Below are 16,782 nucleotides of genomic sequence, written 5' to 3'. Positions count from 1 at the left end.
GTGTTTTTTTCTATTACCTATTTGGACCCTGTGTTTTAACAAATTACTTTTTGGACCCTATGTTTTGTAAAATGATTAAAATAGAACTCTAAACCTGATTTTGGCCAATGTTTTCTCAACTAAAATCACAAATAATTTACCAAACTAACAATTCAGAACAAAAATAAAATCATTCTGCTTAAAAACTGTGTTGTTATATTCAATTTTTTCTTCATCAAAATTGAGTTTAGGGTTCTATTTTAACAATTTTACAAAACATAGGGTCCAAAAAGTAATTTGTCAAAACACAAGGTCCAAACAAGTAATGGGGAAAAACACAGGGTCCAAAAAAGTATAAACCTATTTTTTAATTAAATACCTAATAAACTAAACAAATAATAAAATAAAACAAAAACTACATTAAACGTTTTTTTTAGATATTTTTTGAATTAAATACCTAATAAACTAACAAAAAATAAAATAATAAAAAACCTACAAATATATACTACATAATATACTAATAAAATAAAAATTTTGAAGCAGGATAAAAGATCATATGGTGTGGTGATATATAGTTAGTTTGGAAAAAACATAGACACTCTATTATGTTAATCTATATCTATATATTATGAGTAATCTATATATAATAATAAATAAATAAATAATCTATCTATTTTTATTTATAACCTGTTGACAAAATACGAGATCCAAATATCAATTTTTAACAATAAATTATCTAAATGAGTAAACACAAGGTCCACGAGTTAATTTTAAAAAAATAAAGGGTCCAAACGGGTAATCGGCTAAAATACAAAGTTCAAAATGGTGTGAACCCTTAAGTAAAACATAAATTATATATATTTATATAATTTACTTTCTATAAATTTTTTTTAACACTTTGAATAAATACATAGTCCAAAGGTTAGTTTTTAAAAATAAAGAGTTAAAACGAGTAATCGGCCAAAGTATTGTGTTCAGATAACCAATCTATCTATTCCTATTTTAACATTTTGACAAAACTTGAGGTCCACAAGTTAATTTTTAAAAATAAAAGTCCTAACGAGTAATCGGCTAAAATACAAGGTTCAAAATGATGTGAACCCTTTCAAAAAACATAAATTATATATAATTTAATTTTTATAAATAATTTTTAACCTTTTGAATAAATATATGGTCCAAATGTTAAGCTAAAATACAAGGTTCAAAATGATGTGAACCCTTACAAAAAACATAAATTATATATAATTTAATTTTTATAAATAATTTTTAACCTTTTGAATAAATATATGGTCCAAATGTTAAATTATAAAAATAAATGTTCAAAATGGGTAATCGGCCAAAATACAATGTTCAAATAATCGATATATCCAATCCTATATTTAACCTTTTGATAAAACACAAGTTCTAAAAGTTAATTTTTAAAACTAAAGGATTCAAACGGGTAATCGTACAAAATAAGTCTTAAACAAAACATAAATTTCCATATACATAATTTAGATTGTTTATAAAAAAAATTACGTAAAGCGTATAATAATGATAATAATAATAAAAAATAAAAGCACATGTACAACAAATTTTTTGAACTTTGTTTTCGATATTTTAATTATTCATAATTTTTCAAAAACTTGCAAGAGGTTTGATATACAATGGACACTATTATGAAAAAAAATTGTGGTCAATACGCATTCACGTGTCCATATAAAGAACATGTTGTACGAGTAGGGTGAAAAAAAAATCCATATCGAAGCAATCTCCTGAAAGTATTTTAAAATATGTATATTTTGTAATAATTACAAAAGATTGCGCGAAGCGCAGTTATGTTTTCTAGTATATATATAAATGAGAGCTTTTAAGGAGATGATGTGGCATTCTAAAATTACTTCAAACTATTTTTTTCTATTCTCTCCTTTAATCTAATTTTTTTTATTCATTTTTAATATTAATTATTTAAACTTTATTTTTTTAAATATTTAAATAAGATATTTTTTAATTAAATACCTAATAAACTAACAAAAAATAAAATAAAACAACAACTACATTAAACGTTATTTTTTAGATATTTAAATAAGATATTTTTTGAATTAAATACCTAATAAACTAACAAAAAATAAAATAATAAAAAAAACTACAAATATATACTATATAATATACTAATAAAATAAAATCTTTGAAGCGGTATATAAAAGATTATATGGTGTGGTGATAAAATATAGTAATAAAAAAAATGTAACTACTAACTACGCCTATATATAAATTAATACATTAAAAAATATATATTTTATAAACTAATGAAGTAATGTATTTTATGTAAATATTGTTTTATTTTAGATATATGTGTTTTAAAAATGTAGTTTAAAAATAGCATATATCTATAGATAAAAAAAACATAAAGAACTATTAATTAATACTTAAATATCTAAGTTTTAAAAAAAATAAAAAACAAAAAGGTAAAATTTCAAATTCCAAACCAAAATATATTAACAATTAAAAATATCAATAAATATACACATCAATATATATACACTTGATATTAATTTGATTAAAAATTTATTTAAAGAGTTGTTAAAACGTAAAAAAATTCAAATTCAAAACCAAAATATCTTAACAATTAAAAATATCAATACATATATACATAATATTAATTTGCTTAAACATTTATTTAGCTTCATGATTTGGCTCTCAATTAGTCAAGTGAATAATAATCAATAATTTAAGTTTCAAGGTATTCAATCTCACTCTCTCTCTCTCTATATATATATATATATGAATATATGTGTATATATATAAATTGTATATCTAAAATTATTAATTTATGTATATATATCATATTAGTATATATAAACAAATATAAAATTATGTTAAATATATATAGTTAAATTACAAAATGTATAAATTCAAACTATAATATTTATCAAACAAATATAAAATTACCTTAAATATATATTTAAAATTATTATAAAAAAAATTACTCGAAGGTGGGAATATTTTCTAATATATTTATATGATGTGACACTCTAAAATTGCTCTAAAGTGCACTTTCTATTTTCTTCCTTTTTCACATTTTTTAATTTGAATTCAAATTTTGTTAGATATTTAGTTACAACAACTGTTTAATTAAATTATAAATATAAATAACCGTGAACTTTTCTTATTTTTTATTTTAATTTCCTAATTTATGGCTATTAATTAATTAATAAAAAAACTTTATCTATTTTCTCTCTTTTTTCTCTGTTATCCCCAAAAAATGGAGATCGATGACGTGGCAATATATGTGACAAGTGGCAGTACATGGTCCGTAAAAGACACATTAATAAGTCAATAAATACATTGACTTCTGAGAGTTGTGATAAAATTTTGACTGGCTTGAGAAGTGTCATGACCGACCAGGCATGACCTTGTTCGACCAGTCACGACTTTGCTACCCAGAAAAGTCATGCTAGACCAGAGTGTCGTGTTAGAGGAGAGACATGGCATGCTAGACCAGAGTGCCATGTTAGACGAGAGGCATGTGCATGTCCTACCAGCAAGTGCATGTCCTAGTAGCATGCATGTGTCCGACCAGCACTTGCATATGTCCAACATGCATGTGTCCGACCAGCACTTGCATGTCCTACCAGCAAGTGGTCCTACCAGCAAGTGTATGTCCTACCAGCATGCACATGTCCGACCAGCAAGTGTATATCCTACCAGCTAAGTGCGTGACTATCCAGTAGAGGTGTGTTCGACTAGCTTGAAGGAGATATGGATCAACTAGATAGAGGAGGACTAAGTCAAGAACCGGTCTTGGAACACGCGGGAATCTCTCATTCTTCCCACAAATTGGGTGTTCTGTTATATTTTGAATATTTTTGTAATTTAAATGTAATAAATATAATCAAATATCCCGATTCTAGGGGAGAGCAGATGTATGATCCTAAGCCTATAAATATATGGCTTATGGGATGAAAGAGGGGGCTTCTTCTTCTTTTTAGACTTTTTGGGAAATTTTGGGTCTGAGTTTTCTAGAGAGAGAAAGTGCTTGCATCTGAAAGAATTCTTGTATTCTTGTAATCTGTACTGAAGAAACTCAGTTGGCTCAGTTCATCTGATCTTGAGTACAGATCTATTATCACAACTCTAAGTGGATTAGGCTATTACCAACGTATTGGGGCTGAACCACTATAAAAATTGCGCGTGTTATTTACTTTCTGTTCAAAAACTATATGTGTCGTTTTATTTCTCTTGAAGGCTTCATCGTTTTTTACGTTCTCACGTCGTTGGCCAAAAACGCGGTCAACATTCTCATTTTTATTTTAATAATAATAAAAATATATGTCAATTAAAAATATCTCTATATAATAATAAATAAATAATCTATCTATTTTTATTTATAACTTGTTGACAAAATACGAGATCCAAATGTCAATTTTTAACAATAAATTATCCAAACGAGTAAACACAAGGTCCACAAGTTAATTTTAAAAAAATAAAGGGTCCAAACAGGTAATCGGCTAAAATACAAAGTTCAAAATGGTGTGAACCCTTAAGTAAAACATAAATTATTTATTTATATAATTTACTTTCTATAAAGAATTTTTAACACTTTGAATAAATACATAGTCCAAAGGTTAATTTTTAAAAATAAAGAGTGAAAACGAGTAATCGGGCAAAGTATTGTGTTCAGATAACCGATCTATCTATTCCTATTTTTAACATTTTGACAAAACTTGAGGTCCACAAGTTAATTTTTAAAAATAAAGGTCCCAACGGGTAATCGGCTAAAATACAAGGTTCAAAATGATGTAAATCCTTACAAAAAACATAAATTATATATAATTTAATTTTTATAAAGAATTTTTAACTTTTTGAATAAATATATGATCCAAATGTTAAATTTTAAAAATAAAGGGTCAAAACGGGTAATCGGCCAAAATACAATATTCAAATAATCGATCTATCCAATCTTATATTTAACATTTTGACAAAACACGAATTCTAAAAGTTAAATATTAGATAATATAGACTATATTAAAAAACAAATAACTAATACAAATAATAAAATAGAGAATTTTTTAATAAATATTGAAAATTTTCCTAGTAAGAAAGAAATAAAAGATTTATTAGAATACGTTAACAAACAACCTAAAATATTAGAAATAGAGACTAAACAATTAATAACAGATCAATATCTCTTATTCAAAAAAGATATAGAAGAATTAAAGACACACGTACAAAATATTCGTAATATAGTTTTTTCTTAATTCATGCTTTATTTATGTCTTTCAATAACCCTGATTATATTGTTGCAAATAATCTAGTTAAAGATTTTGATGATAATAGAAATTTAGAAGGTTTTAGTTCTTCTGCTACATCTGGTTAAGATAAAACTAGAAACCATCAACTTAATACTATAATTGAATTATTAATAAAATTGCATGAAAAAATAGATAAAATAAGTGAAAGAATAAATAGACAAGAACCACAAAAAAATAATAAATATGAAACTGACATAGATCAGCTAGTAAAACAGGTTAGGAAATTAAAAATTGAGGAGATCTTATCTTGTATAAGATTTTGAGATTTAGCTAACTTATTTATCTCACAATCTTTACTAGAAATATGATAAGTATGACAGTTATTAGAAGAATCTTTACTATTGTTATCAAGTAAGCAATACTTTTTAATTATATTGTTTGTATCTGTTTTCATAAATTAATTTTATATTATTAAAAATTAATAAAAACTTAGGAAGAGCATGTAGTAATTGTAAATTCTACCCCAGCTATAATAAAAGAGCAAAATGTAGTAACTGTTTTGAAGAAATGTGCATTAAGTGTATTAATAATTTATATCAAACTAATATAGGAGAAATCAGTCAAGTAAATAAAATTAATAGAAATTTAGTAATAGAAGAAAGAATTTCCTTTAATAATAAAATTATTAATGAATTTTGTCCATCTATTAGTCATTAATTTTTTATTATTTTGCCTCATTTTTTCATAGAAGCTTACTATTGCTTGACAATCTGTTCTAATAGTAAATTATTTTTTATTAATTAAATAAAGATTGAAAGCATCTAAAGAATATTCGATTGCCATTATTTCGGCATCTATTAGGCTGCCATCTTCCAGTATAGTATAACTGTCGGGCATTATTTAATACTAATGTTTTTTGTGTAAATCTATCATAGGATTCATTAATATCTACTACTTCATTTAGAGATAATATTTCTTGGTTATTATTACTAGTTATTCGATCTAAAATGCCCGATCTATCTAATCGGCCAAAGTATTGTGTTCAGATAACCGATCTATCTATTCCTATTTTTAACATTTTGACAAAACTTGAGGTCCACAGGTTAATTTTTAAAAATAAAGGTCCCAACGGGTAATCGGCCAAAATACAAGGTTCAGAATGATGTAAATCCTTACAAAAAACATAAATTATATATAATTTAATTTTTATAAAGAATTTTTAACCTTTTGAATAAATATATGATCCAAATGTTAAATTTTAAAAATAAAGGGTCAGAACGGGTAATCGGCCAAAATACAATGTTCAAATATTCGATCTATCCAATCTTATATTTAACCTTTTGACAAAACACGAGTTCTAAAAGTTAATTTTTAAAACTAAAGGGTTCAAACAGATAATCACCAAAAATAAGTCTTACACAAAACATAAATTTCCATATACATAATTTAGATTTTTTATAAAAAAAAATCATGCAAAGCGTATAATAATGATAATAATAATAAAAAATAAAAGCACAAGTACAACAAATTTTTTGAACTTTGTTTTCGGTACTTTAATTATTCAGAATTTTTCAAAAACTTGCAAGAGGTTGGATATACAATGGACACCATTATGAAAAAAAAATTGTGGTCATGACAAAAATTACACCGAAAACTGTTTACGGGTCGAGAACGCTGAGAGCCCCACCAATAGGGCTTAAAGTGAAACCCTTATAGGAGATTTCCCCTATAATTACTAAGGTAATAATTACAATCTATATAAGAGGTGTTTGGATATTATGTGGTTATATGTTTGGAAGATAGTCGGTAATTATAGATAAAATAATATTGGATAATAAATAATGTTTAAAATTGATAATATTTAGAAATTATACGGTATAATTACACTTAATTATGAAAATTAAAAAATGTAATCAAGATACTTTAATTTCCTCAAATTATATTATTATTATTATGTAATTATTTGATTAGACAAATATATCAAATATAATAATTAAATAAATTAGACTAATCTAATTATAAAATGGCTTTTTAAAAGCACCCTTAATATTCCTTACAACAGTATTTTGGAAATTAGAATAGCAAAATGCTCAAAATAAGTTTTTATTAATAATAAATTCAGGATCTAAGTAAGTACCCATATAAATTCAATCAATCTATTGTCGGATAAAACATTCCATCAAAAGTTTTAGACTATTAGTAGGCTCATTCAATAAGAAAGTAGTAACTTAATTATATTCCTAAATTAATAAATCTGTCTACACATTATTGAAAAGAAATTGAAACATAACAGAAATTAATAAAAACAAATAAAAAATTCACTAATTATATATATATATATAAATAAAAAAGAAAAAGGAAAAGTGGGAGACAATCGAGAATTTGTCCGCCATGGAAAAGAAAAGAGCAAAAAATAAAGTGATTAAGTTAAAGCAAAGCAGGGGCAATTTAGTAATTTAGGGATGAATTATTTCCCTGGCAATCTTTGTCTCTTATAAGCAACTATTCTTCGGTTGGTTTTAACAGAGAGAAAAATTAACATAAACTTTGTGCAATTCCAAGAGCGAAAGCAGTGATTCTCTGTATTCCTTAGCCGGTTTCAGAGACTCACCGTCTTCATCTTCGGAATCCTCCGTAACGGCTCTGCTTCTGAAACTAGCTGAGCTTTACCCAGAAAAGGATCCCCTTCTCTGTATTCTTGCATGGATTTTTGATATTATATATATAAAATATTTAATTCAATTATAAGTCGTTTGATTTGCTAAAAATTTGGGATTTATCGAAATGGGTTCTTCTCTAACTGATGGAAGAATGGAGGGTTGGTTGTATCTCATTCGGTCAAATCGGTTCGGGTTACAGTACTCAAGGAAACGGTACTTTGTTCTTGAAGATCACCATCTCAGAAGTTTCAAGTCAGTTCCCTCTTCAAATGATGAGGTTTGTCTTTGGCTCAATTCTTTTTTTTATATTCTTCTTGTTTGTTTCGAGTTATGTTGGTTTTGTGTTTGAATTTTCGGTTTTTTAACGATGAGTTGGGTGTTCAACACTGAATATCTGTATTGCTTCTTATTGTATTAGTTTCATTTTGGATTCTAAGCTTCTCTGTGATTGTTTTCATGGTGTTGAATTTGAAAACGGTTGTGTGGGATAGAAAGATGTCATTATTGAGTGGTGGAATTTTCTTGTTGAAGTGCTGATGATCAATGTAGTCACTTTCTTAGCTTCTGTGTTTGAAAATTCTATTTTCTATTTAGGTTCAATTTAAGTGGAAGATCAAGTTTGGGATTCAGCTATGGTCAAGCTTGTTTCAATTAAAATTGTTTCACGTCTGTGGTATTTGTGTTTGCCAATGTTTTATATGTATATAAAACTTGGCGTATTTAGCTATGTTTTTATGTACATAGTATAGGCATTATTACGTGACAGGTACCCATGTGTTATCGTTTGAGATGTTTGGAAGTACTCATCTTCCAATTACGTCTTCTCTACTGAAAAAGCTCTTATTTTTTCTTGAGGATGATCTTGCATTTTGTTACAATCTCTCTTTCGCAATCAATCTATGGAGTGGTAAAGTTATGGCACGAGGAGACTTTGGAGGCTCAGTTAGTGTCTTAATTTATATTTGCTTTGAATTAAGATGTAGCCTTTATCTATATTTTTTACTCTGTTTTTTAACATACAGTGTGTATGTTATACGAATTTATGATATTTTATATTTTCAGGAACCTGTTAAAAGTGCTATTATTGATTCTTGCATTCGTGTCATGGACAATGGTCGGGAGAGCATTCATAGAAAAGTATGGGCTTCATATAATGTATTTCTTTACTGGTGATTTATCTATTTGCTTAGCTTCCTAATTTAGTTAATATCACTAGTTTGTTGGTAAGAACCAATTCTTAATACCACTTTCAGGTCTTCTTCATATTCACTCTGTCCAATACCTCCAATCACAACGACCAACTTAAGGTACTGTACATTTTGGGAAAAAGTGTGTTATTTATGTGTTTAATATTATTGTTAATGATGGTTATTGCTTGACAATAAGTTTTGTTAATGTTTTGAGTAATGGATTATTTATTTCATAGTTGGGAGCAAGTTGTCCCGAAGAAGCAGCGAGGTGGATTCATTCATTCCAAGAAGCAGCTTTAAAGGTTTATGCTGATCAGTTTTCTTACTCTATAGAAAATTTGATAAAGCTTAATACGAATGCTTAACTATAAAACATATATGCAGGGTGGTCCAGAACTAGTAGATGATGTTTTGAACTGTTCAAAGAGAAGATGGCAATCATTTAGGTGTATAGCTTCTTGTCCACTATTCTTGTTTAACACACCTGTAACTCACTATTCCTTTCTTATTTCACGAAATTGCTTGATATGATTTTATTCAAATTTCTTGGTGAAGTTGATGTGCTACCCAGTGAATGTATTAGTTTCAAGTTGTGATGTGATATATTGACAATGATATTCCTAATAATCTTTTGACATCAAAAAAACATTTTCTGCACATAGATTGGGTGGACCTAGCAAGACAAGTCCCATTAATGTGATAGACTGGACTATATGCTCTACACATACAGATCCTATGACATCCGATGTTATTGCGCCTTCTCCATGGACAATTTTTGGATGTCAAAATGGTGAGAATGAGCTGTTGGACGCAGCTGAAGCTTTGTCCAAATTCAATGGTTTGCAGGTCTATGAACTTCTTTTTTTATTTTATTTTTTTTATTCTCAGGTTTACGATTGTTTAAAGAAGCAAAGGATAGAGACTCTCATGGAAAGGTTGGTTGATAACTTGGTATTTAAGTTTTTTTAAATATATATTTATTTATGCTTTATATGTAAATGGTATGTTTGTTCCCCATTCATTGGGTTCTAAAGAAATTTATATCATCCATGGTCCTCTCTTGAGCAGTGGGACGATCATCCTGCTATAATGGCTGTGGGTGTTGTTGATGGAACTTCAGAAGCCATCTTTCAAACACTTATGTCTCTTGGTCCCTCGAGATCACAGTAAGTTTGCTGAGCACACCTTTTAACAATTATTTTTGCTATTTTCTACTCATTATTTAGTCCCAACTTGAAGTTGTCAACTATGTATTGGTAAGTTAATTGTAGTAATTAGTTTCAGAATTAAAAACTGGAATTCAGAATGTTGAATTCCTCTGCTGCCTTTTCATTGAAATACCCAGAATTCGAGAGCTGGGATTCTCTCCAATACAAGAAAGTTCTTACTGCTCCAAAAGACACACCAATACACATATTCCTCTCCCTTTATACTAAGGCTCATCTACTCTATCATGTTCCCCCATACACGGTACCCCAATCCCCTCTAACTACCTGCTGACCTGTCATTCCTTTTGCCCCTCCTAGCGTACACATAGGTCAAGGGTGGCCTATCATGTATCTGCTGAATTTTCTAGGAATCATACCACACTAAAACGTCTTATAGATGTAACTGCTTATTTTATATATACATGTTTATCAATAAAAAAACAAACAAAAAAAAATGTATAGAAGTTTTGATGTAATAAATTGTATAAATGGACCATGAGTTCTGTAGATAAAATACCGAGGAACAAGGCACCTAAATAGTGAATGAAAATTGTGTGAATTCGACTTGGATATTATACATTCCTTTGTTTAACAAAGATTGAGTACTATATTTCATTTATTTATGCATGTAACCCAAGCTCCTATTCTGAGTGACTGAAAGAAAAAAAGTTTCCTGCGGAAGCAATATTGTATATAATGTCTAACCAGTATCTTGCTAAATTTCTGATTGAAAAGGACAGTTTGAATTTAGAAACCAGTAGTATTAAGAAAAAGATAAATCTGTTGGAAAATCTGGTTACAATGCCCTTTGAACTGTAATCTTTCTAGGTAATACTTGCTCATGCAGTGCAGGAAGGAGGGAAGATAGGGGGATATCTGGTCCAATTTTTTTTTTTTATATATATATATTTATATAAATTGTGTGGAGAGCTCTACTTGATTCTTTCTCTATCGTATCATCTCTGCAGTAGTACTTTGTTAACGCTTCAAGCTTATTCATATATAAGTGGAAAGTTTGATTCTTGCTGAAAGTTAACTTTTCATATTGACTTGTAGGTGGGACTTCTGTTTTCACAAGGGCAGTGTGGTTGAGCACCTTGATGGTCATACTGATATTATTCACAAGCAGTTGTATAGTGATTGGTTACCATGGTCAGTCCCACAGTTTATTGTACATGATCTAATTTCTAAGTTTAGTCTTCTTTAATGAGTATATCTCTTCTCATTATTCATCACTTTCTCAAATTTTGAAGGGGAATGCAACGGAGAGATCTATTATTGCGGCGTTATTGGAGGAGGGAAGATGATGGGACTTATGGTAATATCATTTTGAGGAAATATTTGCATTTTGACCAGTCTTATTATATTGATACAGAAATTTATGTCTTGGTTTTTCTTGTCACAGTTATTCTCTATCATTCTGTCTATCACAACAAGTGCCCCCCTCAAAAAGGCTATGTCCGTGCCTGCCTTAAAAGTAATGTACGCTTAGAAGTTGAAACTATATAATAAAATATTTCCCACAAATTATTGTTTCCATCATTGTGGTTTTGTTTTTTTCTTTCTATTATAAGTGATGTTGTACGTGGTAATTTTACTGAATTGCAAAGTGGCGATGAACAAGAATGAACATTTATGTCTCTACAATGTTACAGAGATTTTGTTTTCTGTTGCTTGTATTGACATGGTTTCATACCTAACACTTTTTTAGGTGGAGGATATGTTATATCACCCGTGAATCAAGGGAAACAATCAGTTGTGAAGCACATGCTTGCTATTGATTGGAAATTCTGGAAATCATATTTACGGAGCTCTTCAGCTAGATCCATAACCATCCAAATGCTTGGGAGAGTTGCTGGTAAGTTTTCAGCTATTAGAGAATTTTACACTGCAGTGTAAGTAACAGCAAATGCCCCATATCTTATGGAATTTATTTATTGAATTGGAAATGATTTTCCACTATTTATTTTTTCAAATTACAGCATTGCGAGAGTTATTTAAAGCTAAACAAGGATATTCTTCTTCTGAATTTTCATCTGGAGAGTTGACAATGAATAATGGGTCGTGTCAAAATGAGATGGACAACAGATTTGACGTTCAAACAATGACTAGGGAAGGAAGCAACAAGGGAAATATAGCTGAAGAAGTAGATAAAGCACCATCAGAACATGCTAGCCTTGTTAGCCTGAATGATGCCGCTGATGAATTTTTTGATGTTCCAGAACCCTCAGATTATGATCAATCAGAAACTGATTGGGTGCCTGGTTTTGTTCCAGAGATGCATTCGCAGGTAAGAGCAGCTACATGTACTGTTTCACTACCATTACTAGAAAGGAGGTTTAGATTTGCAATTGAAGGATCTTGAATGGCCATATAAGGTGATCGATCCAGAAACTTGCACGAAATGAACCAAGTCTTCTAGGAAAACCTTAAATATAAGTAAAAAAAAAAGTTTAAAAAGTCGCTGAATTTGAAATTATTTCTTTTAAGCTTAAGTAATGGGGAAGCAGTAAAAGACCAAAATGCTTTCTAGATCCAGATAAATACATGCATATATATTTTATCTCTTGCAGCTGTTCTTTTAAATTTCAACAGTGCATTGTGTGTGGTGTATTTATTTAGCAGAAGATCAGCTATGATTGTGTTTGTAGTGATTTTGAAGTTGGTTTAACATGATAATATTATGTGTACGAGTACATGATTTCAAATGATTATTTGTGGACTAAACTTATAATTGATTATTAAGTTCAATGAGGCTCTAATGTGTTTGGGATTTAATGCACCTTTTGTTCTGCCAGGTTGCCTCTGGGCATTAGTTTTTTTCATGACATATTTGTGCTGCACATGATTGCTATATGGCATTTTCACCCCGTTCTATGCTCTAGTTTTATCCTCTTTGATTTGAGCAAACATTAAGATCTATTTCTCTTATGCTTTTCTCATTGGGCTTTAATGACATTGTGATTTTCAGGATGCACGTCCTCCAAAGTTATCAACTGCTGCTGGTTTTGTGAAAAAATTACATGATCTTGCAGGTCAGTTTCTCTGTCAATATCGCTATTAGCATTCATTGGCAAATAGTGTTTTTTTCATCGTATATGGTATATTGGTATAAATGATGGCTTCTTTTCACATGCTCCAGTTCAGAAGAGGGGGTATATAGACTTGCAAGAGATGGCAATGGAAGATAGTATCCCCTGCTGTTATGGGTCAACTCTTCCAAAAGATCCAACTTGTACTTTGCCTTGCAGCTGGACAACAACAGATCCCTCTACTTTCCTTATTCGTGGAAAGAGTTATTTGGAAGACCGTCAGAAGGTAAGAATTGCAATAGTTTAATTGGAACTAAACTATCAAGGCAAGCAGTCTCAAGATAATTTTTGTTTGTGCATTTTGTGTTCATGACCATCTTTTAAAATTTATTTATTATTACTTTTTGTAAAATTGTTTTTCATTTCCTTTTTGATAGTAAAAGGTAGGAAGTGAAGGCGAAGGTGATACTCATAGTGATGTTTAGTTTATATTTTATAAAGGGTGAATGATTATTAAAATGTGAACACAATGTGTGTTGATAAAGAATCTTCTCTCCTCTGTACCATAGTTTATATTTTTCTTCCTTGTGAATGTTATATAATTTTTTATACATATGCTTTTCATTTTCTAGGTTAAGGCGAAGGGCACCTTAATGCAAATGGTTGCTGCTGATTGGTTAAAATCTGACAAGCGTGAAGACGATCTTGGAGGGCGTGCTGAAAGCATTGTTCAGGTTTTTATTTGTTATTTCCATTTTATAGTTGCATGTTAAAGTTTGTTGTTGATGCAATTCTTATCATGTATTAAATTTTTTAAGGTACTCATAGGCACAATAATCATTTAACTCTTACAAATTCTCTTCTGCAGAAATATGCCGCACAAGGTGGGTCAGAATTCTTCTTCATTGTGAACATACAGGTAAAATCCTGTTCCTTTTGTGTTTGTACTACAAATATTTTCTTTCATTATAGTGATTGCCCAAAATTATTTCCTATCCATTAGGTCCCTGGCTCAACGACTTATAGCCTAGCGCTTTACTATATGATGAATACTCCGTTAGAAGATTCACCCTTGCTAGAGAGCTTTGTCAAGGGGGATGATGCATATAGAAATTCGAGGTTTAAGCTCATACCATATATATCCAAGGTTGGTACATGTAATGCTTGTTGTGGTCCATCGAGATAGAGTGAAAAGTCTGAATTGGATGAAATTACCATGTTTGTGAGCTGCCAGTGATTTTGTGTTTTCATTTCTTGTTAAAATATACAAACATAATGAGTAAAGTTTTTTATTTTTTATTAATTTACTCTGTTTGGACCTCTCTATCTCACATAGGTGCACACACATAGAAAACTTGTCTCTTTGGAATCAATTATACACGCAGTACCACAATAATGATGCTTAGATTTACTGAATAGAAAATGTCTTTTTTAGTAGTTTTCAGGTGACTTATTCTTGTTTTAGAAGGAAATTAATATTTGTTAATTGGCAACTGATCAGGCAGAACACAATCACACTCCATTATATGCATAGGTCAAGTAGAAAAGGATAAAACATATGTTACCAAAAAAATATTAGAATATATATTTCTGTGTTCAGATCAATATCTGAATAATTATCTTCTATCTAATGTTCTTCAACAAATAACATAAAATAAATAAAGTTCTTTGCAGATACAGTAAATGGAAACTGTTGCCTATCCTATAGTCAGGAATTGTGAATATTTAAGAACTGAGAAGTTGCTTTTAGATTTGTCTTCTTTGAAACCGCTAACTGTGATTTTATTTTTTCTTTTTTCTGAAATCTCCGCATGAAAACTCTTTCTCGTCATGCAAGGTGCATGGTAACAAGTTTGAAACTGCTGTCATGCTAGGTGCATGATAATAAAGTTGATTTTCTTTTCTTTTTTTCAGGGTTCATGGATCGTTAAGCAAAGTGTGGGAAAGAAGGCATGCCTCATTGGTCAAGCTCTTGAAATGAACTATTTCCATGGGAAAAACTACTTGGAGGTATGTAATAAAAAATAACCGTGCTTTATTTTTATGAAGTTTCGTTTGTAACGGATTTGTGTTCCCATAAGAGTTCACTTATTTTTCCATCATCATGTATAAGATGATGATGCTTCTACAAATGTCTATGGGTAGTTCAACAAAGACAGAGACTGGCTTTTATCAAAGCTATGCTTTATTCAACATGTACAAGCATCAACAGGAATTAAGAGATAGCTTGAACTACTAAGTTTTTTTTTTTACTTTACTATATTGGTAGTAGTAAATTGATTAATATTATATGGGTCCATAACAATTGATGTAGAAAACTCATAGAAGTAAACTTAGCATAGAGCATTGTGTTGTCATTAAATGACTGGAGGAAACACATGTGATGTAAGTCTATAAATAAAACTATAATAGGGAAGTAAAATGGAGTTGTGAAACATAATTGTGTTGTTATCCATGCTAATCCTGAACAATATGGCTACATCCAGCTTGGGATCGATATTGGATCATCGACGGTTGCCAGGGGTGTGGTTAGTCTTGTTCTTGGGTACCTTAACAATCTGGTTATTGAGATGGCATTTCTTGTACAGGTAGAACAAACCTCAACTTTTTTCACCAAGATAATGTGACATGTTGAATATCTTAGTGACACTTGTGTAATAATGTCAATCTTTCCTTCCTCAGGCTAACACAACGGAGGAGCTCCCGGAGTATCTTCTTGGAACCTGCCGCCTTAATCATCTGGACGCATCGAAGGCAGTTCTAGTGAATCAATGACAATATCCCAAAACTTGAAGGAAAACATAGATAATATCCCAATTCATCATACGCATTGAAAGAGTGAATTTATCTCCCAATACATGAGACTCACCCCTAGCTTTTTGGTGGTGGTCATCACATTCACATGTATAGATTGACATCTTATGAGGATGAACATTTTGTGCTCTGCAACCATAGTTGCAGCAGTAGTAAGGTCATTCTTTTATTCATATATTGAAATTGGAAGGAATTTACGGTGGCTGTAGATAAATATTATTGGGTTTGGGATAGAACAATCAACCTTTGTAAAGATGACATTTTCCAAATGCCACTAGTGTTTTTTTTTTTCATTCCGAATTATAGATATATCATTATTACAAATGTCAAAAGTGAACTGCTCTACTCATACTCAAATGGGTTTTGTGATATAAATTAATAGTAATAATTAAAAAAAAATTGAATAATAAAGGAGTATATGAGATGAAACAGTGAGTGGACAGACAGTGGGTGTCCAGTATGGGAACAAATGAAATGAAGTGAATTGGAGAAAGTGGTAGAAAGAGCTTTACACTTGTTTGCCACTCATCTCCTCTCATCCTAAATTATATTGCTAATGTTATACTAGAAAGGTGTAATCATATGTATGCATCAATAATGTTATGTTGCACATATGATTCTTCTACTATAAAGATAACAATAGTTAAGTGTTTTAGTGGAACAAG

At 29.8% G+C, this 16,782-nt stretch overlaps 1 protein-coding gene across 5 annotated transcripts; it reads left to right on the top strand.

Annotated features, from left to right (window-relative positions):
- The first annotated feature begins 7,733 nt into the window (after nucleotides 1–7,733).
- LOC133788590 (protein ENHANCED DISEASE RESISTANCE 2-like) lies at nucleotides 7,734–16,410 on the top strand. 5 transcript variants are annotated; one of them, XM_062226118.1, is made up of 22 exons: nucleotides 8,015–8,150; nucleotides 8,640–8,815; nucleotides 8,936–9,010; nucleotides 9,127–9,180; nucleotides 9,300–9,365; nucleotides 9,448–9,509; nucleotides 9,726–9,853; nucleotides 9,952–9,998; nucleotides 10,132–10,229; nucleotides 11,328–11,423; nucleotides 11,525–11,589; nucleotides 11,677–11,748; nucleotides 11,983–12,129; nucleotides 12,254–12,561; nucleotides 13,243–13,306; nucleotides 13,414–13,589; nucleotides 13,936–14,037; nucleotides 14,172–14,222; nucleotides 14,307–14,450; nucleotides 15,218–15,313; nucleotides 15,790–15,891; nucleotides 15,986–16,410. In XM_062226118.1, exons 2-22 carry the CDS (start codon nucleotides 8,663–8,665, stop codon nucleotides 16,076–16,078), a joined length of 2,199 nt encoding a protein of 732 aa, XP_062082102.1. In that variant the 5' UTR covers nucleotides 8,015–8,150; nucleotides 8,640–8,662; the 3' UTR covers nucleotides 16,079–16,410. The 5 variants fall into 5 exon arrangements, with proteins under 5 accessions (XP_062082103.1, XP_062082101.1, XP_062082099.1 ...); XM_062226116.1 differs by having other exon boundaries at nucleotides 8,936–9,028; XM_062226117.1 differs by lacking the exon at nucleotides 8,640–8,815 and having other exon boundaries at nucleotides 7,736–8,150.
- Nucleotides 16,411–16,782: the final 372 nt, after the last annotated feature.

The sequence above is a fragment of the Humulus lupulus genome, chromosome 7 (assembly GCF_963169125.1).
Source record: "Humulus lupulus chromosome 7, drHumLupu1.1, whole genome shotgun sequence".
Classification (NCBI taxonomy): domain Eukaryota; kingdom Viridiplantae; phylum Streptophyta; class Magnoliopsida; order Rosales; family Cannabaceae; genus Humulus; species Humulus lupulus.
This window is presented reverse-complemented; position numbering and strand designations above follow the sequence as displayed.

What these genes read in the sequence shown, in the direction of transcription:
- LOC133788590 (XM_062226115.1), top strand. Translation starts at nt 7,998, where the DNA reads ATGGGTTCTTCTCTAACTGATGGAAGAATGGAGGGTTGGTTGTATCTC. An exon ending in GGAAGATGATGGGACTTATG is followed by an intron (nt 11,590 to 11,676) that starts GTAATATCATTT and finishes TTCTTGTCACAG; the next exon opens with TTATTCTCTATCATTCTGTC. An exon ending in TCATACCATATATATCCAAG is followed by an intron (nt 14,451 to 15,217) that starts GTTGGTACATGT and finishes TCTTTTTTTCAG; the next exon opens with GGTTCATGGATCGTTAAGCA.